This window comes from Amphiura filiformis, chromosome 13, assembly GCF_039555335.1.
Source record: "Amphiura filiformis chromosome 13, Afil_fr2py, whole genome shotgun sequence".
NCBI lineage: Eukaryota > Metazoa > Echinodermata > Ophiuroidea > Amphilepidida > Amphiuridae > Amphiura > Amphiura filiformis.
Genome location: NC_092640.1, coordinates 61,250,284 through 61,277,599, shown reverse-complemented (window position 1 = coordinate 61,277,599; position 27,316 = coordinate 61,250,284). Strand labels below are relative to the sequence as shown.

At 38.2% G+C, this 27,316-nt stretch overlaps 3 protein-coding genes across 3 annotated transcripts; all 3 read left to right on the top strand.

Moving 5' to 3' along the window:
- The first annotated feature begins 3,912 nt into the window (after positions 1–3,912).
- Positions 3,913–7,314, top strand: LOC140168617 (E3 ubiquitin-protein ligase TRIM45-like). The gene has a single exon (XM_072192021.1). The coding sequence runs from the start codon at positions 4,209–4,211 to the stop codon at positions 6,168–6,170; it is 1,962 nt and encodes a 653-aa protein (XP_072048122.1). The 5' UTR covers positions 3,913–4,208; the 3' UTR covers positions 6,171–7,314.
- A 5,676-nt stretch (positions 7,315–12,990) lies between these two features.
- LOC140167809 (E3 ubiquitin-protein ligase TRIM45-like) lies at positions 12,991–14,898 on the top strand. Its single transcript, XM_072191102.1, has one exon. The coding sequence runs from the start codon at positions 12,991–12,993 to the stop codon at positions 14,896–14,898; it is 1,908 nt and encodes a 635-aa protein (XP_072047203.1).
- A 9,902-nt stretch (positions 14,899–24,800) lies between these two features.
- On the top strand, positions 24,801–26,720 carry LOC140167808 (E3 ubiquitin-protein ligase TRIM45-like). The gene has a single exon (XM_072191101.1). It carries the CDS (start codon positions 24,801–24,803, stop codon positions 26,718–26,720), a length of 1,920 nt encoding a protein of 639 aa, XP_072047202.1.
- The last annotated feature ends 596 nt before the right edge of the window (positions 26,721–27,316 follow it).

Here is a 27,316-nt window from a genome sequence, read left to right as displayed (position 1 = left end):
AGCTTTTTTATTTCCATGTTATACGCCACTGCCTGAAAAGTTTAAATTTTGGTCCAACATGTTCTTTCATAGGTCAAATGTTTTTATTCAAATATTAAAAACTGTGTAAAAAGTGTTTTCTTCTGGCATGGTCGGTTTGATCCAAATAGCACTATTCGTGTGTATGATAGAAAAATTAACATTGATAACATTGTAATGTAAGGGAATGAATTGGATAACGCTTTTTTTGATTCGAAGTCTGTGGGAAAACTTGTAAAAAGTATAATTAAAAGTAAAGTTAGACATTTGGAGAAAGTAGAGTAATTTTAAAACATTACGAAGCAAAGTCCTATTATTGAAAAGCATTGGCATTACTGTATTTAATAATCTTTAAATTTTGTTTTTTATGTTTACGTGTAAGCTTGTAAGAAATTCTCGCGTAGCAGTTTTTTTAAATAATAGTTAGGTGAAAAAGTTCAATTCGGTGACCACTCTCTGGCTAGTAAGGTTTGACGATTGATTCGACTTCTATGGACCATTTAGAACAAAAAATAGCCACCATGTCCCTCGCGAAAATCCCGGCATTTTTCGCTAGAGGCCAAAATCAAAATGGCCGCCGCCACCATTTTGAAAATTTAAGTTTTGAACCAGAGCACCTATAATCATGCACAAAGACACTTTTTCGGATATGTCGAGTACAAGGATTCCGATTCTGGCATTAGTTTGACATTACGGCATCATTTTTACCCAGAAATCCAAGATGGTGGCCGGCACCATCTATAAAAATTTAGTTTTGAACAAGAGGACCTAAAATCGTGTACAAAGACACTTTTTTTGATAAGTCGACCACAAGGATTTCAAATTTGACATTACTTTGACATTACGAACTCATATTTACCCAGAAATCCAAGATGGTGGCCGCCGGCATATCTTGAAAAAAATAAGTTTTGAACCAGATTACCTAAAATCGTGTACAAAGACACTTTTTCCGGTAAGTCGACCCCAAGAAATCCGAATCTGACATTAATTTGACGTTACAAACTAATTTTTGCCCAGAAATCCAAGATGGCCCCCATTTGGTAGAGCGTAAATGTGATTTTTGAATGAGAGCAGAAGCATAAGTGAGTCATTTCCGCCTTATCTGGCGTTCATGTCTCTTATATGGGGTTTAAACAGCCTTATCTTGGGTTTACATCCCTTATCTAGGGATAAGGCGCCTTATCTGTGGTTTAGACGGCCTTATCCTGGGTTTACGTTACTTACCTGTGGCTAAGGTGCCTTAACCTTAGCATATCGCAGTCTAAACCCAGATAAGGCATATAAACCCCAGATAATGCGCCGTAACCCCAGATAAGCGACGTAGACCCCCAGATAAAGCAGTCTAAACCCCAAAATAAGGCGCCTTAACCCTAAATAAGGAATATAAACCCCAGAAAAGGCATCTAAACCCCACATAAGGTGCCTTAACTCTAGATAAGGGTTGTTAACCCCAGATAAGACATCTAAACCCAAAATAAGGCGCCTTAACCCCAGATAAGAGACGTAAACTCAGATATGGCAGTCTAAACCCCAGATAAGGCGCCGTCTGGGGTTAACTTCTCTTATCTTAGGTTTATGTTCCTTATTTAGGGTTAAGGCGCCTTATTTGGGGTTGGGACTGGTTTATCTGATGTGTACGTCCCTTATTTGGGGTTACGGCGCCTTATCGGGGGTTTAGACTACCATATCTGAGTTTACATCTCTTATCTGGGGTTAAGGCGCCTTATCTTGGGTTTAGATGTCTTATCTGAGGTTTACGACCCTTATCTGGGGTTAACGACCCTTATCTAGAGTTAAGGCACCTTATGTGGGGTTTAGATGCCTTATCTTAGGTTTATGTTCCTCATTTAGGGTTAAAGCGCCTTATTTGGCGTTTGGACTGCTTTATCGGCGGTCTACGTCCCTTATCGGGGGTTACGGCGCATTATCTGGGGTTCAGATGCCTTATCTGGGGTTTAGACTGCGATATGCTAAGGTTAATGCATCTTAGCCACAGGTAAGGAACGTAAACCCAGGATAAGGCCGTCTAAACCCCATATAAGGGACATGAACCCCAGATAAGGCGGAAATGACACACTTATGCTTCTGCTCTCATTCAAAAATCACATTTACGCCTTACCAAATAGGGGCCATCTTGGATTTCTGGGCAAAAATTATGCTATAACGTCAAATTAATGTCAGATTCGGATTTCTTGGGGTCGACTTACCGGAAAAGTGTCTTTGTACACGATTTTAGGTAATCTGGTTCAAAACTTATTTTTTTCAAGATGGCGTCGGCGGCCACCATCTTGGATTTCTGGGTAAATATGAGTTCGTAATGTCAAAGTAATGTCAAATTTGAAATCCTTGTGGTCGACTTATCCAAAAAGTGTCTTTGTACACGATTTTAGGTCCTCTTGTTCAAAACTAAATTTGTCAAGATGGTGCCGGTCACCATCTTGGATTTCTGGGTGAAATTGATGCCGTAATGTCAAACTAATGTCAGAATCGGAATCCTTGTACTCGACAAAAGTGTCTTTGTGCATGATTATAGGTGCTTTGGTTTAAAACTTAAATTTTCAAAATGGTGCCGGCGGCCATTTTGGATTTTGGCCTCTAGCGAAAAATGCCGGGATTTTCTCGAGGGACATGGTGGCTATTTTTTTCCAAATGGTCCATAGAAGTCGAATCAATCGTCAAACCTTACTAGCCAGAGAGTGGTCACCAACTTGAACTTTTTCACCTACCTATAACCGTATTTGATTAACATTATTATGTTGTTATTGATGTTTTTAGCTTGATAAAGTTGAAAATGAAATGCAGGAGTCAATGACGTGGCATTCGTTTGTTCTTGTGATGCCATCCAACTGACCAACTGTTTGAAGTTTGAAAAACAGCGCAGATATTTTTAGCACCATTATGCATGATTATGTGTACGGTATTACACTGCTCCGTTGACAATGTGTTGTGATTTCGTTCTGTTATACCAGAACGAAATTCAAATTGCACGATATCTTTGCTAAACGAATTTATCTGCAAGAATTTTTTTGTACATAAACATTATGTAGCCAGAGGTTTCCAGCGATATAAAAATCTCAACTTTTTTGAACAAAGTGGAGGGATGATGCTGTGGATCACGAAATGCCCTTTTAATAGGGGGTATATAAGGTGTACGCCTATCGGTGGTGGTGGCATACATTTAGTATAGGGGGTCGAAATTTTATTGACGCTGACTTTCTGTAAATTTGGGACCCAACCTTGTCATCTGGCCATGTTCAAAAATAATCAACTTACAAAAAAGCAACTCGTACATTTTCTTTATGTGCTTATCTTCCAGATTGTGCCAGGTATGATTACAAGGTTGGGAAGGCTCCGGAATGCTTTCATTATAAACGGATGCCTGGATGTGGGGCCACATTGACCCCCATCTACCAATGACCTCTTTATTTGTTTTTTGTTTTACTGACACCAATAGATCCTTTTTTTCAAAATTGTTAACACATTTCTGATAACCTTTAATCGAATGACCCCGTTTTTCTCTAATATTCACATAATTCATTATATTTCTTCAAATTGTTCAAAACATTTCACATTTTGATGACGTTTGGTATCAAACATTTGATGATCGAAAATTATAAGCCAATATTATATAAGCCAAGATATTAAAAAATATTACATGATATTAAAAAGGACGAGCACTACTGTTATAGCTTACTCATGCAATATTGACTCAATTCTATATCAGCAGTTACCGGATATCATCGGATATGATGTTCATGATTGCTGCGCACGGAGTTCATAAGGTGACTGTTGCGAGTGTTGCATGATCAAAGGGACTATCCCTAGACACGTAATTCCGAATCTACAATAATTCGAATCCAATTTAGTTGCGTTGTATATATTATAATAAAGTGATCCAAACAAGCAACATATGCTAGGAACCGATTAAAAAAACCGGTGGCGTTACAGCAGGACGTTTGCGGCATCACGCGATAAGGAGCTCTTTCACGCGATAATCTTGACTGATTTAATCCGGATATTATTTGGTTCGTATTGAAATGCATCAAAAAACTAGTGAGATCTTGATAGTAGAATCCAGCTGGTAAAATCATAGACTTTGCACCGAATCGAATTGCATACACTATTCGAGTTGTTATTTCGTGTACATGTATGTAGAGATCGGGGATATATAGACTCAGGAAATAGACACAATGGCCGATTCAAAGCTACTAAACCTCGAAGGAACTGTTAGTAACGCCGATCTTGTTCAGTGCAGCATTTGCCATGCCGCTATTGACAAACCTAAGGCACTACCATGTCTTCATACCTTTTGCTTGAAATGTCTCACCAGTTGGGCTCAAAGCTCGGCAAAGAAACACCCGGATAAGTACAAGGACGCGGTATCGTGCCCCACCTGTCGCGAGGACTTTCCATTACCAAAAGGTGGGGTGAAGGAACTCAGAACTAATTTTTTTGTCAGCAAATTGAAAGAACGCAATGAGATTATGAGAAAACTGCACGAGAAAGATGCCAAGATTCCATGTACCTCGTGCGATAATTCTGATAATCAGGCTGTTGGTCGCTGTGTAGAATGCAACGATTTTTTGTGTAAGAAATGCATGGATATTCACAAGTCGTTGCGCATACTGAAACATCACCACGTGCTTACATTGGAAGAGCTTCGCACAGGAAAATTGACTATGCATAATCTGCCTGAACAGGAGATGTGTCCTAAGCACACGCGTGAAGTCTTGTATTTCTACTGTGAGACATGCGACGAGCCAATGTGCCGAGCTTGTACCGTCTTAGACCACCCGCTTCCCGATCATAAACAGATAGACCTGAAGACTGCGGCTGAAGAGAGAAATGATAAACTCCAAGAGTTATTCAAGCAAGTTGGACTCATTCCTAAAGCTATTGATACCGCGACTACGGAGAATGAGAAAACCGCTGAAGTACTGGGCGACAATGTGAAGAAAGCTATCAGTCTCTACAAGGAAACGGCTAAAAAAGCAGAATCGGAATTCATAGAGAAAATGAAACGAGACGAAACGGAATTCACACAGAAAATTAAAGAGTTGGAGGCAAAACGAATCAAGGAGATAGAAGCGCACAGTGATGGCCTGCACTTTCAGAAAGCGCGTCTTTGCACCTCATTGGATATGACACAACAGATTACGCAGAATGGTTCCGAGCATGATGTAGCTATACTGTATTCTTCGCTCTCCAGTACCATGCAACACATGTCTAAGTTGAATCCAAAAGCTGTCAGAAAGTCTGTGGGTAAAGTTGAATTCATACCCAGCAAGAATCTTGACAACGGGATGAGTTCTCTCGGTGAAATCAATACCTACGAACAATGGACCCTAGTAAAGACTGTCGCATCAGGACAATACACTTCTGGGAGATACATCGTTTTTGACAAAAATGATGAAATTGTAGTGGCTACATACAACAGCGGCCATTATGTTCGAGTTTTTGAAGAAAATGGCACAAACAAGCGGCAAATCCAAACCAGTGGTGCAGGTGGCAGCGATCCTCGAGGCAGATCGTATCCATGGGGCCTGGCAATCGCCCAAAATGGCGACTATTTCATGACGGACGAAAATCCCTATGTTAAGATTTTCAACGCGCAGGGAAGTTTCAAGCAAAAGTTTGGTGCTCAGAATCCTAACGGCACCATGTCACAAAGTGAGAATTCCCAGTTGTACGGGCTAGCTATTGACACTAAGGGTCGTGTGTATGTCGGAAGTTCTGTTCAGTACATTAGTATCCATAATCAAGACGGTACACGCATATCTAGTTTCAGCGTCCAACTGCGTCCATACTTCATTGCTATCACTACAGATGATCACATCATTGTCAGCGATCATTATTACCAGCAACTTGCCGTCCATGTGTACGACACAAACGGCACTAAACTCCACACCTTCGCCACTCCACCAGGAGTACTAGGTAACTTCTACCCAACGGGAATATGCGTTGTCCAAGATGAAGTCTTCGTTGCCAACTACACAGAATCCTCAGCAGTCTACCGATACTCTCTCACAGGTGACTATATTGGAATTCTGACAAAGGAAGTTACATCGCCCTGGGGAATAGCACTCAAAGACGACGGAGAAGAGCTTCTTGTCTGCGACAAAAATTCTATCAAAGTATTTCAACTGAAATAGGAACATTTGTTCACATAAACTATATCTAGAGACCCTATCTAGAAAACCTAAACTTGACAATAATTATGCTATTTTATTAAGAGCATGGACCAAATACCGCACCACTGGGGCACTCAACGTTCATTACGCGGAGGTAAAACTGACCAATCAAATACGACTTGCTCATTACGTGAAGCGAATTTATTAATTTCTAGAATTTGCAGAAAGTTTTTGTCATTCAAAATGCAGTGAATGAAAAATACGAACCGAATTATTATTAAGATGGACATGCACCATAACAGTTTGGACTTTCTTCTCCTAATATTTATCATACAAGAAACTCATACAGTATAGTATTTTTGAGCAGACTTAGAGAGTGATGGTGGTATACTATAATACTAGAAGCTAAAAGAATTGATTCTTGAGTGCAAAAAAGGATCAAGATCAAGGGAAATGAGTCTAAATTGCCTAACATTGACTTTTAGTTACTGGCAAAATAAGAGCTAATTTATTTTGTTTCTAATAGTTTTCAGCAGCAGATACATTGCCTATAACCTAAGTGGTAACGAGAAGTTAATATTCCGTATTTTGTATCAAAACGTAGCATTTTTGAAGTGATGTAAAAATAACTTTAATTTAATATTTTCGACATTGGAATAAATTCCCTTGATCATGTAATCTTCTGAAATTAGACAGCTTAGATGATGAACTGAAAATTTACTCAAAATTTTAGCTTGGGGGGGGGGGGATATTATTTTTGTTTGGAAGAATTTATTTAGAATTGCATGTGGGCCCTGAAGAGCTGGAGCATGCTCAACCTGGTGGCGTACTACAAACCTGTTGGAGATCCGCGCCTAAGAAGTCTTTACCGCCACATATATATATACCAAAAGCTACATACAGGCTGTATCAAAATCTTGATCATGTATAAATCTTGTGAAGCTAGAGAATCAGACAATTTAGATCTTGAACTATAAAAAATGTACCTTTGGAGTGAACTATTATTTTTGTTTGCAGGAATTTATGGTTTCAAATAACTGGAGGGGAAGTGCATAGGGTCCTGAAGAGCTGGATTGTTAGGGGCGCAAATACCTGAGATGCGAGTTGCGAGTCCAACTGGGGGTCTTTACCGCCAATTAATACCAAAACCTACATGTAGCTTATTAGTACCGTAAAATTTAAAACAACTCTTCCTTGATCATATTTATGTTACGTTGAAGCAAAACCGTTGAAATGACAATTTTGAAACAAGAGTGTATTTTGTTTAAGAATCTCCTTTTGATTAACTTGCGATATTGTTCAAATACTTGTTTCAAATCAACTTATGATTTTTAAAACAACCTACTTTAAAACAACTAGTAGTTTGTAAAAGAGCTTATTTGTCAAGCAGAATTATTATCTCATCGTCTGAAAATCAATACACGTGTATCTACGTGCATAGAAGATGCACGTGTATTGATTTTGTTTCCCTGTCTGTACAAATTATTTACCAGGCGTTGTCGCTGTGCGTTGGGTGATAAAATGCTTTCCAGTATCCGGTGACCGGGCTACGGACACATCATTCCAATATTGACTAAATTACTAGCAGTAATCGAAGATGATATTCATAAGGTGACCGTTACATGATCAAAGTGGTTGCCCTCGGGCACGTAATTTCCCAATCGACACTATTTGAAGCCAATTTAGGTGCGTCATTTCTATCCCGTAATTGGACCAAACAAGCAACATGTGAACCGTTAAAACGCGCATTAGTTACGAAATGCATGCGTAAAGTGGCATCACGGGCTAAGTTGGATTGATCCGGATCTTTTGCAATTATTCATATGCAAAAATCGATTATACATTTCTCTCAACTGAATAAGAAATATTGTGCTACTTTTGACCATAGTTTCATCAATACAAGCGGGTACCCGCTAGATGAGTAAATGGGAGCGGTTAGTAAACGGGACCGGTTAGTATAAACCATGGAAATGGTAATCATGGCAATTGGTATCGCTTTTAACAGCTCAATTTATTATTAGCTATTATTACGCGGTTAGTGATTTGGTAGGCCTACCATTTGTTGCCACTACTTTGCAAACGACTTCCTTTCCCTTTTTTCTTTCAGTTTCTCTCTCTCCCTTTCCTGCGTTCCATTTCTCTCTTTCTTTTTCTTGCTTGTTCACTTTCTTTCTCTCTCTCTCTCTTTCTTTCTTTCTGTCTGTCTATTTTTTCTTTGTCTTTCCCTTTCTTTCTTTTCGTTTCTCTCTCCCTTTCTCTTTCTTGCTTTCCCGTGGTTTCTCTTTTCTTTTTTTTTCTTTCTTTCTTTTCTTTCTTTCTTTCTTTCTTTCTTTCTTTCTTTCTTTCTTTCTTTCTTTCTTTCTTTCTTTCTTTCTTTCTTTCTTTCTTTCCTCTTTCCTTCCCTATTTCTTTCCATCTTTCCTTCCCTCTTTCCGTCCCTCCTTCCTTCCCTCCTTCCTTCCTTTATTCCTTCCTTCCTTCTTCTTTCTTTACAGGCATAAATCCAGGGGTGAGTAGGCCTAATAAATTCCTCAATATTTTGATAAGGGCATGGTCTACTGAATCACCTCCATGTTGACGCATGTATGTGGGTTTCTTTCTTTCTTTCGTTCGTTCGTTCTTTTATATTTGTTTCTGTTTCATCAAGTAGGGCTAGTAGGCATATTAGCAACATTGTGTTTCAAGAAGGTTACATAGGCGTAAATTCCGGTTGTGGGGTAGGGGATATCCCCTCAATATTTTGATAAGGTCAATGGTCCGTACAATCACCCCAAGGTGACACATGTATAATAGATGTGGGGTTCTGACAAAATTAACGTCATTTTTGGCCAAACTAAAAAGTGCCAATTTGTGCGGTCTTCGTGCGAATTTGTTCCACTTTTGCACAATATAATTCACCAGTCGGCCTAATTAGCTTGTCATAAATTATTCTGTCGCCAAGATGCTGGCTTCACTGTCGGCCTATTGCAAAAAATTGATTTAAACGGACCCTTCCCCCATGTCAAAAGAAATCTACGCCATTGTTAATGTTGCCAAAAGATGCCGGATTCACTATTAATATGCCTACTTCAAGAAATGATTTCATCCCTCCCCCCCAATGTCAAAAAGAAATCTACGCCATTGTTGAGATATTATAGCGGTTACGGTTATCATGCTATAATGCCCCACACTCCCCATCAAAATTCATCACAACATGACAAACGAATAAACTCAAATTACTTTCCAATATATGCCTAGGCTTACCTTGAATTCAAAATCTTCGGAAAGTCATCACAAAAGAAGTTTCAAAAGTTATCATAAACGAATGCACTTGATTTATTATTATAGCGGTTGCGGTTACCATGCCACTCTCCATCAAAAGTCACCACGAACGGATAAACTAATATCACTTCCAAAATATTAGATCACTTAGACCATTTTTCGAAAATCATCTGTGTAGCGGTTACAGTAGGCCTACCATTGCAAACGGTGATACAATTTTACAAAGTAATACGAAATGTTCGCCCTCGTATTGAACATGCGCGTATAGTATACGCGTGTTAAAGTTTGTCCGTAGCAACGAAGCAACGCGTTAACGAACCGTAGGCCTACAATAGCGGGGCCACCATTGGTCGATCTACCGAATAAATCCAAATAATTATTTGTATTTATTAATTTATCTATCTATCTATGCATTTACCATTCATCTGGAAATGCTTGAACTTATTTATTTATCTATTTATTAATTTATTTTCCATCTATAATCTCTGAGATGATACCGATGAATCGATCCCAAGTATATCGATTATCGGCAAGTTCCTCTTCAAAGTATCGATCAGTTCCTCTTCAAAGTATCGATTATCGGCAAGTTCCTCTTTAATGGTATAGATACCTTAAAAGTCATATGGAAAGGTTTCTATACAAAACGATTCTCTTATAAATCAGTATGCGCACAGTTTCCACCTCAATACACAGTTTCCACTTCGATACACCTGAGCACACATTTTCGTCCCAAGAGCTTCCAAGCAGAGAACAACAAGCAATGAATGTGTCCACCACAGTCTTTGATTACACTTCACGGTTGAGTGCATAGCAATGTAGGAGCGAGCTGTGAAGCTTCGAGCTCAAAAATGGGCCTCTTTGATTAGTTTTTGTCGAAACCTCAATTGTTCCCGTCATCTAATCAGAATTTTTTTTATATCTAACGAAAGCTAACACTTCCCCTAAAAACACTTTTTAGTCACTAGGTCAACAGATAACACAATTCAATGTTATAGCAAGGCGAATGTGGAAAATATGTTGAAAACTACCTATCCAAGCACATTTTTTGACCAAAATGTATAATAGGTTTTAAAAGTCAAAACCTCAAGTGTTCCTTACAATATTTTTCAAATTTTATGTCATTAAATGAAAAAGCACACTTATATTGTCCATATACTAGAGTCACTAGAATGAGCAATGGTCAATTCTCTTTAAATTGCAATTTTGCAAAAAGTTACTATTTTCGCCTGTTTTGTCATACGGCTGTAGATTCAATGAACTATGACTTCTAAAAAGCGCGCCAGCGCTTACAAATCGATATAAGGATGTCAATTTAAATTTAAAAAAAGCCCTTAAAAAAGGGATGAGCAGAGACAAAGTTCATCATTTGGCTAGATGGGGAACAAATTTAGAGTAATCTTTGTTGCTGTGAAACCACTGATGTGTGAAGTTTTGTGTGATAGCATCATTGTAGTAATACCCTCAGCTCGCACCAAACACGCACCCCACACCCCACTCCGCATCCACATCCACACACACACCATCAACAAAGGCGTGCACCGTTGACACATCCCGACAAACATTGATTTACACGTACTAATAGGCCTATTCTTTTCACAACAGTAAGAAAAATAAGGGTTATAGGTTAACATATTTAGAATTCTGTTCAGATGCAAAATGAACTTTATGCATTTATATGTGAATATACAATCTTTGTTATTTTTTGTCACATCAGGATCAAATGTCAATATTTCGAACGACCGTACAAGCTTACTATAATTTATTTGGGTATAAAGGATTTCATGATTTTTTTTTCTGGTAGTCAAACCGTATAGTAGTCATATCTTGGATCCTTGACACCATTCAGAAAGACGCATAGTTTTCACCAAGACTGTCTTGCCATGTTTAATAGACAAAAACACACTTAGTGTTCCTTTTTAGCAATGTGGCTAAGGAATAGTAGGCTAATACAAGGTGTCCCATAAAAAGGTTACATGTAGAAATTGGACCGCATTTTGTGATGTTACAACATAACACTGTCATTTTTTTAGATATCATTTATTCATCCTTCTTTTCATTGACTGCTAAGTTTCAACTCCGTATCTTAAAAGAAACGTAACTTATGAGCGAAAGATAACAGGGGCGTCAAGAGTGGCTAACCATTAAAATATTGCATAACGAAAGTTGAACACAAACTCACTTTTGTTCTCATATTCTTCATTACTTCATTTTCTCTTAATTTTTAGTGGTTGAACTTATTGCACAAAAGAAACAAAATACTGAACACTGAAAATAAATCAGTTTTAGAGCCTTTAGATTCAAGGTGGTAACAAAGAATATAGAGAAGAAAGGCGTTTATGCCCGCTGTATCTTTAATCAACATAGTGAAATTAATAACAATCTTTTGCATTTAGGCTTTGTTTGGGTTTTGTTGAGTTGAAATCGCTGCTGTGTTATATAGGCCTACTGTAAGAAAATTAAACATTTCTGACTGAAATCTTGAAATAAATCTGAATGAGTTTTATTTTCTGTTCATCTGACTAAAATACTTCATCAGCCGTGATATGGCTGGGCCTACTCAAACTCCCTACCAAAAGCACAGTGGCTGTGACCAACCCCGTTTTGCATTATGTCACGTAAACAGCATGCTCAGGAATGTGTGGAATGCGGGCTTAGACCGCTTAGTACGCAAGTTGTGAACTTGCCATTCCCCTGGGTCCTAGTAGAGGGCACGTAGATTATGTCATAAAAATGACATTTATTTTGTTAACATTAACTTAGATTATTTTCAAAATTCTACATGTAACCTTTTTTGGGACACCCGGTATATAGCAATCATGCATTTCCTTAGTTGTGGTGCAATTCAACATAATATATGCCTACATCACCCTAGTCATAATCATGTGAAAGACAGATGAATCATATTGCATGAAACACATCTTATCTTCTCTGTAACAATTTTATCTTTTTGGCACCTTATCTTAATTGACCCAATTATGCTATACAATGATTCGAATGTCGAAGCTACTGAACAGGCGTTTGCTTGAGGAAACAATTGCATCATGATACAGACCACTCAACAGCACCCTTAAGTTATTAATAACATTCACTAAAGGGTGTCGCAAAAATGTTGTCACAGGGATTATACAGTCTCTTTATCAGTCGGATTATGTCGTGCTGTTTCTGATAATGGCAAATACAGACCGGGGATGAGACTGCACTGCATTTTTGGTTCATTTTAAGCTCATTTATTGCGTGTTTGTTCAATGGTGTATCAAAAAAAAGTCACGGAGAACCACCATTCGTCTGTAGGTTGTTTTGGTGAAATTAAATAGGGAGCACGCCTGGGGGCACTGTTCCAAAAAGGTAACATAGGGAAGATGTTGACGGCCTTAACTCAAAAAGATTGGAAAAAGCGTTTATCGGCTTTTCATCTGATCTCTTCATATCATAATACGTCAAAAACCTACAGCAGTGAAGTATTGATAGTCTATTAAATAGACTTTGACCGACTTAAAAACGTGACATAGGCTACTCGAGTCGCGAGTTGTTGTTTCGTCTACATGTGCGTAGACCGAGGCCGGGGACAAAGACGAACAAAATGGCCGATTCAAAGCTATTAAACCTGGAAGGAACTGTTAATAACGCCGATCTTGTTCAGTGCGGCATTTGCCATGCCGCTATTGACAAACCTAAGGCACTACCGTGTCTTCATACATTCTGCTTGAAATGTCTCACAAGTTGGGCTCAAAGCTCAAAGTACAAGAACGCAGTTTCGTGCCCCACCTGTCGCGAAGACTTTCCGTTGCCAAAAGGTGGGGTCAAGGAACTCAGGACTAACTTTTTCGTCAGCAAATTGAAGGAGCGAAATGAAATTATGAAGCAACTGTACGAGAAAGATGCCAAGATTCCATGTACCTCGTGCGATAATTCTGATAATCAGGCTGTTGGTCGATGTGTAGAATGCAATGATTTCTTGTGTGAGAAATGTGCGGAGAGTCACAAATCGTTGCGAGTATTGAAACATCACCACGTGCTTACTCTGGAAGAGCTTCGCACTGGAAAATTGACCATGCACAATCTACCTGAGCAAGAGATGTGTCCCAAACACAAGGGCGAAGTTTTGCGGTTCTACTGCGAGACATGCGACGAGCCAATGTGCCGAGATTGTACAGTTGTAGGCCACCCGCGCCCCGATCACAAACAGACAGAGCTGAAGAGCGCGGCCGATGAACGAAATGACACACTCCAAGAGTTACTCAAAAAGGTGAAACTCGTTCCCAAAGCTATTGATATTGCCACGGCAGAAGATGAGTTACTGCTGAAAGAATTGGAAGCCAGTGAGATGAAAGCCAACGATCTCTACAAGACGGCAGCTAAGAAAGCAGAATTGGAATTCGAACAGAAAATGAAAAGATTGGTAGCAAAAAGAAGAAAGGAGATAGAAGCGCACAGAGATAGTCTGCAATTTCAGAAAGCCCGTCTTCATACTGCAATGGAGATGACACAACAGATTACACAGAACGGTTCTGAGCACGACGTAGCCACTATGTATTCATCACTCTCTAATACCATGGATCGAATGTCCACGTTTAATCCAAAAGCTGTCAGAAAGTCTATGAGTAAAGTTGATTTCATACCAAGCGAGGATCTTGATAACGCCCTGTGGTCTCTCGGTTCACTCAATACCTACGAGCAATGGGCTCTAGGAAAGACTATCGCATCGCGACAGTTCTCCGCGGGAAGATACATCGTTTGTGACACAAATGATGAAATCGCTGTGGCTACATTCAACAGTGGCCATTACGTTCGAGTTTTTGATGGAAATGTGACAAACAAGCGGCAAATTCAAACTAGCGGAGCAGGTGGCGGCGATCCTCAAGGTGGTTCGTATCCATTTGGCCTGGCAATCGCGCAAAATGGCGACTATTTCATCACGGACACTAATCCATACGTCAAAGTTTTCAATGCGGACGGAATCTTCAAGCACAGGTTCGGTGCTCAGAATCCTAACGGCACCCTGTCACAAAGTGAAAACTCCCGGTTGTACGGTCTAGCCATTGACAACAAAGGTCGCGTGTATATCGGAAGTAATAATCGGTACATTAGTATCCATAATCAAAACGGTACTCGAGTGTCTGGCTTCAAACTCAATAATCTGCATCCATACTTCATTGCTGTCACCGCAGATGATCACGTTATCGTCAGCGATCATGGTGGCTCTCAAGTAGCCGTCCACGTGTACGACGCCAAAGGTACCAAACTCCACACCTTCGCCACTCCACCAGGAGGTAATTTCTACCCTACAGGATTATGCGTTGTCCAAGATGAAGTCTTCGTCTCCAGCTACCAAGGAGTTCCAGCAGTCTACTGCTATTCTCTCACAGGTGACTATATTGGAATCCTGACTAAGGAAGTCAGATCTCCCTGGGGAATAGCACTCAAAGACGACGGAGAAGAGCTTCTTGTCTGCGATGACAATTCCATCAAAGTTTTTCAACTGAAATAGTAAAATTTCTTCACATAAGCTATATCTAGAAAACCTAGAAACCTAAACTTGACCATAAGTATGCTCTTTTATTAAGAACATGGACTAAATACGTCACCAGGGGGCACTCAACTTTCATTGGGGTCTTGGAGAAATGATTTGTAATGAAAAGTTAAGGGATTGGGTATGAACGTTTGGACAGTATTTATTGTGGGACATTAGAGCACATCAGACATATCAAATTGCATTCTGAATACGAAGATTGTCCTTCTGATATCAAATAAATTTGATTTTTAGAAATTCGCAATGTAATACACATTTTATGGCAAATGATTAAAAATTGATATTTTTGATATTTAACAGTACTCGAAGTTAACTTTATAAATCTGATGATTTATACTTAAAGTGTATGTAGGTGGGATGAAAAGCCGACGATCAATTGAAAATTTTGACCTTTCGTATTGAAGATATGGATTTTATGGATTGTTTCCCAAAACACAAAAAAAAATTAGGTATTTTTGGGAAAAAATCCATATCTTCAATATGAAAGGTCAAAATTTTCAATTGATCGTCGGCTTTTCCTCCCAGCTAGATATACTTTTAGATTTATAAAATTTACTTCGAGGACTGTTATATATCAAAAATGTGAAAAATATCAAATTTTAATAATTCGGCGTACGGTGATTTTGGTCAATTTTATGAAATTTGGCCCAACGGTTTTATATATCAAGTTCTTCAAGTATACCAATTTAGAAAGCTCAATGATACTTCCTAATTAATAAATAACGTTAATTAATTAATTGACTTATGTTAACAATCCCGTAAGAATCCAATATCTTCCGTTTCACAAACTGACGTACGATCATCATACGCCATTATGTGAAACGGCGAAAATCGATTTTGATGACATTTAGGCACATCATCCGTCAATAATGTGGCGTACGCTTCAGAAACCAGCCGAAGACCCCAAATCTTCCGTTTCACATAGTGGCGTACGTGCGACTTACGCTTCAAAAACCTGCTGAAACCTCCAAATCTTCCGTTTCACATAGTGGCGTACGTGCGACTTATGATTAAAAAATCCGCCGAAACCACCAAATCTTCCGTTTCACATAGTGGCGTATAAGTTTAGAGCTAGATATATCATGTAAAAGTTATTCCTTTTTTAACTATTTAAGTTACAGTTTGATAGTTTAATCCTTTAACATCAATTTCAAATGTAATCGGTCCACTGAGAGATAATATTGGAGGAGTACTGACTATGTTATTAGTAGCATATACTTCAAACGCGTTTTTCTCGGAAATGTATTTTGCGTTTGTCCTGCACGTACGCCACTATGTGTTGCGACCGACCATTTGTCATAAAATTTGTATTATATCGTGAATTTCAAAAACTGAAAATTATTTGATATTAGAAAGACATTCTTCGTACTCAGAATGGATTTTGATATGTCTAATGTGCTCTCATGTCCCACAAAAAATACTGTCGAAACGCTCAAAACGCTCATTCCAGATCCCTTAATGTATACTAAATACTAGAGGATAAACGAACTGATTCTTGAGTGCACAAAAAGGACACGATCAAGTAAAATTAGTCTAAAGTCGCTAACATTGAATTTTAGTTATTGACAAAATAAGAGCTAATATTATTTTGTTTCTCATTGTTTTCAGCAGCAGGTCCATTGCCTATAAGTTATTGGTTTGCATCAAAACGTAACATTTTTGAAGGACCGTACCACTAATAGATGTAAAAAAAAGATTTAATATTTTGACATTGGACTAATTTCTCTTGATCGTGTAATCTTATGAAACAAGGAAATCAGACAACTTAGATGTTGAACTGAAAATATGAAATGTTCTCAAAGTTTTTCCTTTGGAGTGAAATATTATTTTTGTTTGCAGGCATTTATTTTAAAAGGGTTTCAAATAACTGGAGACTGCATGGGGGGTCCTGAAGAGCTGGAGTATGCTAAAGTTTTATCGTAAAGACCGGTTATGCAAGTTGGAGATATATATGCGCGCCCAACCGGGAGTCTTTACCGCCAAATAATACCAAGAGCTACATGTAGCTTATCAGTGTCAGAGTGAAATTAATGACTTATTATTTGAACTATTGAAATTATCTCTTCCTTGATCGTGTTTATGCTACTTGAAACAAACTATTAATTTGAAACATTTTAACCAATTTGTAGTTTAAAAGAAACTAATTTTGAAACAAGGTTTTATTTTGTTGAAGAACTTACTTTGATTAACGTGTGATTATGTTTAAGAGCTTGCTTCGAATGAACTTGTGATTTGGAATGAATTTGAAGTGAATTTACTTGTGAATACATTAAAGAGCTTACTTTGAAGCACCTAGTAATTTTCAAAATAGCTTATTTGTCAAACAATCATTATCTTGTTAAATATTTAATTGAACTAACTTTGAAATAACGAAACAACTTTATTTGATTGAAGGAAATACTTTCCAAAGGCAGATACATTATTGGAAATAACGTTTGTTTAATTCAAGTTATGTTGTAAATACGAACGGCAAAAGAATTAAGGTACTAGTTATGTTCACCCCTGTATTCCTGACAAATATGTCAAAATTAAAACCAGCAACCAATACCTGTACCCTTTAGCTTTGACATAATACCTTATTTGTTGAATCTCGGAGATCAAAAACCCAACGAATTCAAAAGAAACGAAATCAAAAGTTGCATTGTAATGTTCTAATCTATAGAAAACACGGCGCTAATTCACTTGTTCGATAACTAATCATGCTAATGGAGCAATCTGCAACTTTTGAATTGGCATTATCCTTGGGATTTCGGATCACCATCTTTATTGTTTGACTGATGAGGTCATAAATCCGGGCTAAAAGATGCAGCTACTGGTTGCTTGGGAGGCTCATTTTCAAATAGTGATCATTTTTAATTACTTTGAACTCATTATAAGACTTATTAAGGTCTATACAAGCTGGTTTGTAACAAGAAATCAGATATTGCGCAATATTGTGCAAGAAAAAAATTCCTTTGTGGCTGTAATTAGTATACGAACTATAATGGAGTGCATTAAACATGAAAAATATAGAGCTATCACTAATAGACATTTTCATGTGTGTAGGGGGGGGGGGTATGTTAGTATGTGAATGCGGGTTTTATACATACTGTGTGCATGGAGTCATTGAGTATTGGTATGCCACAATGTGGGGTATTGAATGCGTTTTCAGCTAACCCTTTCTCCACGACGAATGTCATACCCAATGTGATGTTATTACCCATTGATCATAATGACGATTTTCGGACACATTATTTTTAATCATCAGCTAACATGCAATACAGGGTGTCCCTGAAAGAACTGTACCGTCGGAAACTTAATTTGTTGGGTACTTTAATGCCCGAACTAAAATAACTAAGTAAATGATGTGATTGAGGAATAAATCAGCTATCAGATACTTTTTGAATTTTGACAATTGACCACTTCGTTCTTGAAATATAAGAATTTTACGAAACCTCCTAATTTTCAAACCATTCCACGCATTTAAATATCAATCAATAATCTACACCAGGCACAAAAAGAAACTCGTCAGTTATATTCATCCTTGCTGTTCAATAACTTGATAATTTTGGATTATTTAGAGGTTAATAACTGCGCATCGGTTATTTGGAGGCATTGTGAAAAATCTAAACATTTTGCCTTTGGAACCGAGGAATATCCCGAGGGCGTAGCCCGAGGGATATTCCGAGGTCCAAAGCAAAATGTTTAGATTTTTCACAATGCCCGACATATTACCGATGCAAAGTTATTAACCTCATTCATAACTTCGTCACTTTAATCTCTTCACCTTACAAAATAACACAAAATTTTGTTCAAAAGTTTATAAAAATAGATGATTTTTACATCTTCCCTTGCCAAAAATCGATCAGGCTAAAGCAGAACGACCAATAACAAAAGTGCGTATCACAATCTGTGCAAATATGGTAGCGCGCAATCCAAATACAGCAGCCAGCGCGCGCGCAGTTTGTTGGACGCACAATACCGCGCACGCAGAAGTCAATTGTGTGCGACATTGGAACAATTACGCATTTTGCGGTCAATTGTGAGATATTAATGACCTCGATTTGCGTTCGCGTTTTCGCAAATAATAAAATATGATTGGATCGCACGCATCGCGTTTATTAATGAGGTTATGAATCTGAAATATACATTTTGTTAATTGGACTTTGCTTTCTCATTTGACACCCTGTTCGTGAAAAACAAATAAGAATTGACCAAGATATGCGCCTCCAAAGCCTCAAACCCCAAAATGAAAAGTTGCATTTTCAACGATTTTCAATGGGAACGCATCGTTGTATTGCACACAAGCACCACGGGCCAATCAATAAAACACACAGTGTAACAGGCACAATTGAATCGTTAAAATGGTGTATATTAGGACTGAATTAGGTGTCTGTATACGCTGGCGAAGTGACGTAATAAATCGGATTAACTACCATAGCAATAGGTGAAAACAATTTTGAATACATCGCGCTGCACTACAAGCAGGTTGCACCTATAACCTGTGTATGCCTGCAATCATAGATTGATTACAATACCGATCTTTTCAAACATGCTAATCTTACAGGTGCGAGTGATCAGCATGATATGGTTCAGTTCAATGCAGAGGTATCGCGTGAACGTACCAGTGCAGCGCGGTATATTCAACAATTATTTTAACCTATTGCTGTGGTAATTAATCCGATTATTACAACTTCGCCAGCGTATGTCATTGACTGGTATTTGACTTTGTGCAACGGGTTGAAAATGAGGTGGTTTCGTAAAATTCTAATATTGTAACAACGGAGCGGTTTATGTGACAACTGTTTTATTCCTTAACCACGTCAACTTTTTGTTTTAGTTGATTCGGGAATTAAAATACCCAGAAATTGTTGTTTCCGACGATACAGTTCTTTCAGGGACACCCTGGACGCAAACTTGTCTCTTTATCGACTACATTATCACACTCCTGATATAAGAAACGCAAGGAATCATATAATAGATAAACTAGATAAAGGGAGGTGTAATGAGCGAACCGTGGTTTGGATTCCAGAGGGAGGGTGTCTGTAAGAGGCACAGCCATTAGAAAATGAATAACTGAGATCGCGCGCCAAATAAACTTACTGCAGTAATTTTCCAAATCTTAAAAAAATTAGGCTAAGTAGCAATCGATAAATCTGCTCACTCAATCATCAAATAATCAATCGAAAAATAAATAATTAAATAAATAAATAAATAAATAAATAAATAAATAAATAAATAAATAAATAAATAAATAAATAAATAAATAAATAAATAAATAAATAAATAAATGTGTCCCGTTCTCTTCGAGCCCCAAAACATCAATAAAATAAAAAATAAAAATAAAAAAAAAAATAAAAAATAAAAATAAATAAAAAATAAATAAATAAATAAATAAATAAATAAATAAATAAATAAAAAAAGAAATTATAAATTAGTTTTTCTAGGCCCTACGCTTGAAAAATAAAGCAGCATAAAAAAGTGACAGACGCACGGTTTCGAACAAGCGACGCTCAGAATAGCAACTAAGAAACCACAACGCCTTAGACCGCTCGTCCAAAGAATCATACAGTCTACTCAATATCAAAGAAATATATTAACCTTTAACGTTACGCAATATTGGCACATGACACGGGCACATGTCTGCGGGTAAAGATTCTGCATGATAGAAAGGCGCACAAAGGGTCTATCCCTGAAGTAATACTAACCAAATGTGTAACCCATTCTTTGTATACCAGCTACAGTCAACATATACAAAGAAGTATATTATTAGGCGTAGACACAATCATCAATGCGGGAAGTATAAAACCATAGTCGCCACTCGTGCACTTGTTTGAGTCCACGGGTATTCCGAAAACAGCCTTCAACCCTGAATTCAGAGGTCGAGTTTGGGTTGTTACATGCAAATACAAACTAAGAGGACTACGACACTTATTCAGAGCCATTCATCTACATTCTGTTATTTACAAAAGCCGACGATCAAAGTAAAATTATAAAAGGAGCAAGATATAGACCAGATATCAGTGTTAAATCACGGTAAGCCTAAAATCGCATCGAAAACGCCAAAATGCAGTCACAAAATTTATAATATTACTAAATCACCAAAACGAATTGTAATATTAGCAATAACAAAATATGTGCAAAAAGATTTGTCTTTGGCATGTCGCTTTTTTGAAATATCGCCTGTACTTCAAGGTCGCTCATACCCCACGCCTTAAGGTTGCACCAAATACAGGAGTCAATGAATTGATATTCGTTTGTTCAAGTAAGTCAATCAAACTGCACCCACTTTAATAGGGAATTGATTTGTTATCAGAGACTGGTTAAGGGATCTGGAATGAGCGTTTTGAGCGTTTCGACAGTATTTTGTGTGGGACATGAGAGCACATCAGACATATCGAAATGCATTCTGAATACGAAGAATGTCTTTCTGATATCAAATAATTTTCATTTTTTGAAATTCACGATATAATACAAATTGTATGACAAATTATTAAAATTTGATATTTTTCACATTTTTGATATACGAGGGGCAGTCAGTATGTTTTAAGAGTTGACTCGTGACGTCATATGTGGATTGTTTTCATGGTATTTCTCAATGATTACATAAACACTGTACCATCTTTCAAACAACACATGTAAAAATTATATCATACACATGATTACGTAACAGCATTAGCATAAAATCAATATACTAGGGACACTGCCAAATCACGCAAAAAAGGCGGGCCTTTTAAATTACAGAAAAAACACGTGTTTACAATGTCCGAAAACAGCAAAAGTACAAGGTGCATATGGCTAGTTTTGGGCAGGAATAAACACTAGGTCCTCCGTTTGCATTTGGTAAAATATGAGACTTGCCATTAAACTTTGGTGGAAATGGGACGTCTGGAAACTTCAACAACTTTAGGGCTTGAATGGTAAAAAAAGGGGTAAAGGAGACGATGCTGTATAAACAGTGATCGGAGTGCCCATCTCTCTTTCATTGGCGATTGGGCCAGACTCCTCCATGTAATGTTGCTATAGGGGGATCGCTACACCTCCTCTACAGCGAGTCTGTTACCTTCCCAGCATTTAAGAATGCCGGTACCCATTTATACACCTGGGTGGAGAGGAGTAATCGAGATAAAGTGCCTTACTCAAGGGCACAACATGATGGCCTTGCCGGGGCTCGAACCCGCAACCTTCCGATTATGAGTCGATGCCCGTTCCGCTCGGCCACCGTGCTCCCAGGGCTTGAATGGAAGCAAAATTATTCTGAAAATATGGCGAAAATGAAAAAGCAGTTATTACAAATGACATTAATTATCTCCAAAATGAAACAGACTAAAATATAATGACTGGTCACGTGTGAGAGCTGGTACTCAGTGCGATGATAACTGGTGCAAATGAAACAACAATCTGCGCATGCGCAGGTGTGATGACCAATACAACATGGTGGAAATGCACGAAAATTGCTCAATTCCATGTAAATAGGGCCTAAAATATTACAAAATGCTTTGAAAATTGTAATTTAAATATTCATATGAATTTTTATGGATGATCTCAACCTGAAATGAACAGAAAAGTTTTAAAAATAAATTTCTCATTCAAACGATGGCCTCTCTCTTTGTACCACTACTTTTTGTATAAATGTAACAATGGTACAATAACAGTTATATTTTAATCACGGATTCAAATATTTTCTAAGGAGACTCCCGTTTAAATGTTTGGAGATTAGTCAACAGAACTGGCAAAAAAATTTAAATTTCCACGTTTGCAATTTTTGGCAATATCAAGATTTTTAAAGAAAGAAAAGCCTTGTTTTTGTCAAAAATAAGACATATTTGACCACGCATTTTAAATCAACTAAAACCTTTACAGCCCAACAAACATGCATTATTGAACTGGTAGTTTGTGTTCTATTACTGTTCCAAAAGGCAGCATTTTCCATTCTTTAATTCCCGAGAAAATATAGAAAATACAACAATACCTCATTTCAGCCTCTTCTTAACAAAAACGCCTCAATTTCACCAGGTGACTCTAGACCATTGATTTTATGTTAATACTGTTACGTAATCATGTGTGTGATATAATTTTTACATGTGTTGTTTGAAAGACAAAGGTACAGTGTTTATGTAATCATTGAGAAATGCCATGAAAACGATCCACAAATGACGTCACGAGTCAACTCTTAAAACATACTGACTGCCCCTCGTATAACAGTCCTCGAAGTAAATGTTATACATCTAATGATATATTCTTAAAGTGTATGTAGCTGGGAGGAAAAGCCGACGATCAGTTGAAAATTTTGACCTTTCATATTGACGATATGGATTTTTTTTCCAAAAAGACTTTTTTTTTGGTGTTTAGGGAAAAAAGTCCATATCTTTAATACGAAAGGTCAAATTTTTCAATTGATCGTCGGCTTTTCATCCCACTTACATACACTTTAAGTATAAATCATCAGATTTATAAAATTTACTTCGAGTACTGTTAAATATCAAAAATATCAGTCAATATAAAATGTGTATTACATTGCGAATTTCAAAAAATCAAAATTATTTGATATCAGAATGACATTCTTCGTATTCAGAATGCAATTCGATATGTCTGATGTGCTCTAATGTCCCAAAATAAATACTGTCCAAACGTTCATACCCCCCACCCCTTAAAGCCATAGTATATAATGCCGGTCAAATTGTAATTCTTATAATTCAATTTGTTATGCTTTTGCCAACAATTATGAAAGTATTAATACAAACTTTACTGTCAGGAAAGTTTTTTGTTCGTTTTAAGCCGAAATAATGAAGTATAATGAAAGAAACCCCCAATTACTATCTACGACATTGCCTACAAATAGCATCAATTTGGCGGTTAAAAAAGTGTAATTTGGTTACGTGTAAACAATAAATATTCCACTAAAATCAGATTTGAAACAAATTGTATGCATAGCAGGACTGCAGTCGCTACTCCTGAGGTTGGTTAGTACAAAAAAGGTTCGTTTGTCCGAAAAATAAAACATGGTCGCTGGCGCGAAAGGTTAGGTTACGGTTAGGTTTAGAGTTAGTTTTAGGGTTTAAGGGTATAAAGGTACTAACAAACTTTCGGACCAGCGAATCCTTTTTATTTTTCGGGTAAGTGAACCTTTGTTTTCGGACTAACGGATGTAGACCGAAAAAATCATTCGAAAAAAATCGTATCATGGATAAATTCATTTGATAATCAGCGTAATAACTGTCTTAAGCATCATTGACTTGCAAATGAACCATTCTCTGGGTTATCGTCGCAAATGCTCCCTGTCATTCCATTCCTGATATGATTAAAAAATAATAATTTCAAAGATTTGAAAGGTTATCCCAAAAGGACAAATCCCAAACCCCTTTGCATGAAAATCAACTCGCACAAATTGTCAAACATTTTCTTTGTAATATAGGCTTATCTTCCAGTTCATGACAGGGTTAGTAAGAAGAGTAGCACTACTACTCATGCAATATTGATTCATTATTATCAATTACTGTTTGATTAGCATGCATATGATATTCATATATTGTTCAGTTCATAAGGTGACCATAGTGGCTATCCAGGGACACATCATTCCAAATCAAAGAACCAACTTACTTGGCTTGCATGGAACCAAATAAAGTGTGGAGATATACATGACGTTTGCGAGACGCGTATCGGAGACAAAATTATTGCATCAAGTTCTAATCTAAATTTAATCCGGATCTATACAGTCTATATCGAAATACATCAAAAATCCTAGTGCGGTATCGGTACAGGGTATTGATAAGTCAAATCATATAGACTTTGACCGACTCGAAAGCATCACGTAGGCTACTTGCCTTCTTGTTTCGATCGTGCACATTGTATGGATAGGCTCGGGCGGGCATAGACGAAACATGGCTGATTCAAAGCTACTAAACCTCGAAGGAACTGTTAATAACGCCGATCTTGTTCAGTGCGGCATCTGTCATACCGCTATTGACAAACCTAAGGCACTGCCGTGTCTTCATACCTTTTGCTTGAAATGTCTCAAAAGTTGGGCTCAAAGCTCTGCAAAGAAACACCCGGATAAATACAAGGACGCGGTTCCGTGTCCCACCTGTCGCGAGGACTTCCCGTTACCAAAAGGTGGGCTGAAGGAACTCCGGACTAACTTTTTTGTCAGCAAATTGAAAGAGCGAAATGAAATTATGAGACAACTGTACGAGAAAGATGCCAAGATTCCATGTACCTCGTGCGAAAATTCTGATAACCAGGCTTTTGGTCGCTGTGTAGAATGCAACGATTTCTTGTGTAAGAAATGCGTGGATATTCACAAGTCGTTGCGCATACTGAAACATCACCACGTGCTTACACTAGAAGAGCTGCGCACTGGAAAGTTGACTATGCACAATCTACCTGAACAGGAGATGTGTCCCAAGCACAAGGGAGAAGTTTTGCGGTTCTACTGCGAGACGTGCGAGGAACCCATGTGCCGAGATTGTACCGTCGTAGACCATCCGCGTCCTGATCATACACAGATAGACCTGAAGAGTGCGGCTGAAGAGAGACATGACAAAATCCTGGAGTTATTCAAGCAAGTTGAACTCATTCCCAAAGCTATCGATATTGCCACTGCGGATGATGAGAAAACGCTGAAAGAATTAAAAGCTAACGAGAAGAAAGCCATCAGTTTGTACAAGAAAACAGCTAAGAAAGCAGAATCGGAATTTACACAGAAAATGAAACAATTGGTGGCAAAGAGAAGCAAGGAGATAGAAGCACACAGAGATGGGCTACAATTTCAGAAATCGCGTCTTTGTACTGCAATAGAGATGACACAACAGATTACGCAGAATGGTTCTGAGCATGATATAGCCACAATGTATTCATCGCTCTCCAATACCATGCAACGAATGTCCAAGTTGAATCCAAAAGCTGTCAGAAAGTCTATGGGTAAAGTTGAATTCTTACCAAGCGAAGATCTTGATAACGGTCTGAGTTCCATCGGTTCGCTCAATACCTACGAGCAATGGACTCTAGGAAAGACTATTGCATCGGGACAATTCAGTTCTGGAAGATACATCGTTCTCGGCTCAAATGATGAATTTGCGGTAGCTACATACCAAAGTGGTCATTACGTTCACTTTTTTGACGACACTGGCACACGCAAGCGGCAAATCCAAACAAGCGGCGCAGGTGGTGGTGATTATCAAGGTGTGTCATACCCATGGGGCTTGGCCATCGCGGAAAATGGCGACTGTTTCATTACGGACAATAATCCATACGTGAAAGTTTTCAACGCAAAATGGATTTTCAAGCAAAGATTCGGTGTTCAGAACCCTAACGGCAGCTGGTCATACAATGAGGGTTCCCAGTTGTACGGTTTAGCCATTGACACCAAGGGTCACGTGTATGTCGGAAGCTCAACTCGGTACATTAGTATCCATACTCAAGATGGCAGGCGTGTATCTGGCTTCAGCGTTAAGATGTGTCCATGGTTCATTGCCACCACCGCAGATGATCGTGTTATTATCAGCGATCATGCTAACCGTCCGCAGGGCGTCCACGTGTACGATACCAAAGGTACTCAACTCCACACCTTTGCCAAACCACCAGGAGATAACTTCCGCCCTACAGGATTATGCGTTGTCCAAGATGAAGTATTCGTTGCCAGCAGCACAGGACCCCCAGCAGTCTACCGCTACTCTCTCACAGGTGACTATATTGGAATCCTGACTAAGGAAGTCACATCTCCCTGGGGAATAGCACTCAAAGACAATGGCGAAGAACTACTTGTCTGCGAAAACAATTCAATCAAAGTTTTCCATCCGTGATTAACAAACGTCACGCTTCAAAGGCTTTACCAGACCTTTGCATAGCTTTGACTCTCGTCTAGCGGCTTCTTCGACCTGCTGGTTACGACAAGAGCTATCCATTGGCTTAGCATTGTGGGTGGTCAACATTGTACATATTTGCAAAAACTAGCTGCATTGCATTAAAATAAGAAATAACGATTAAACAAGTGGATAAACAATTCGGATGGAAACTACGACAAGTTCATTCAAAAGATCTGCCTCAGGCGTTATATATAACTTCAGTCGTGTCATTTCAGCACATGACAATGCATGATGGTCTCTTGAAAGCTCTCTGAGAGTTCGTGGATGACCTCGGACCATAATAGGATTTAGTACACTGGAAATGGTAAAACATAAAACCATCTTAAACTTGTTCATGAAAATTAAGTTCTACCTCCGAGCTTTAAAAGGACATTAAGCGACCCGTCAGTGCTGAACCACACTTTTCCCAAACTTGTCAGGTGTATGCATGTTTGCAATGCATTGTTGTAACCGACGCTTGAGATGAATAAGTTAGAAACTTTCCTGTATTTCTTGTTATAACAGGCAAGTATAAGACCTTCATCATTAATGAG

Coding starts and splice junctions, on each gene's coding strand:
- LOC140168617 (XM_072192021.1), top strand. CDS start 4,209: ATGGCCGATTCAAAGCTACTAAACCTCGAAGGAACTGTTAGTAACGCC.
- LOC140167809 (XM_072191102.1), top strand. CDS start 12,991: ATGGCCGATTCAAAGCTATTAAACCTGGAAGGAACTGTTAATAACGCC.
- LOC140167808 (XM_072191101.1), top strand. CDS start 24,801: ATGGCTGATTCAAAGCTACTAAACCTCGAAGGAACTGTTAATAACGCC.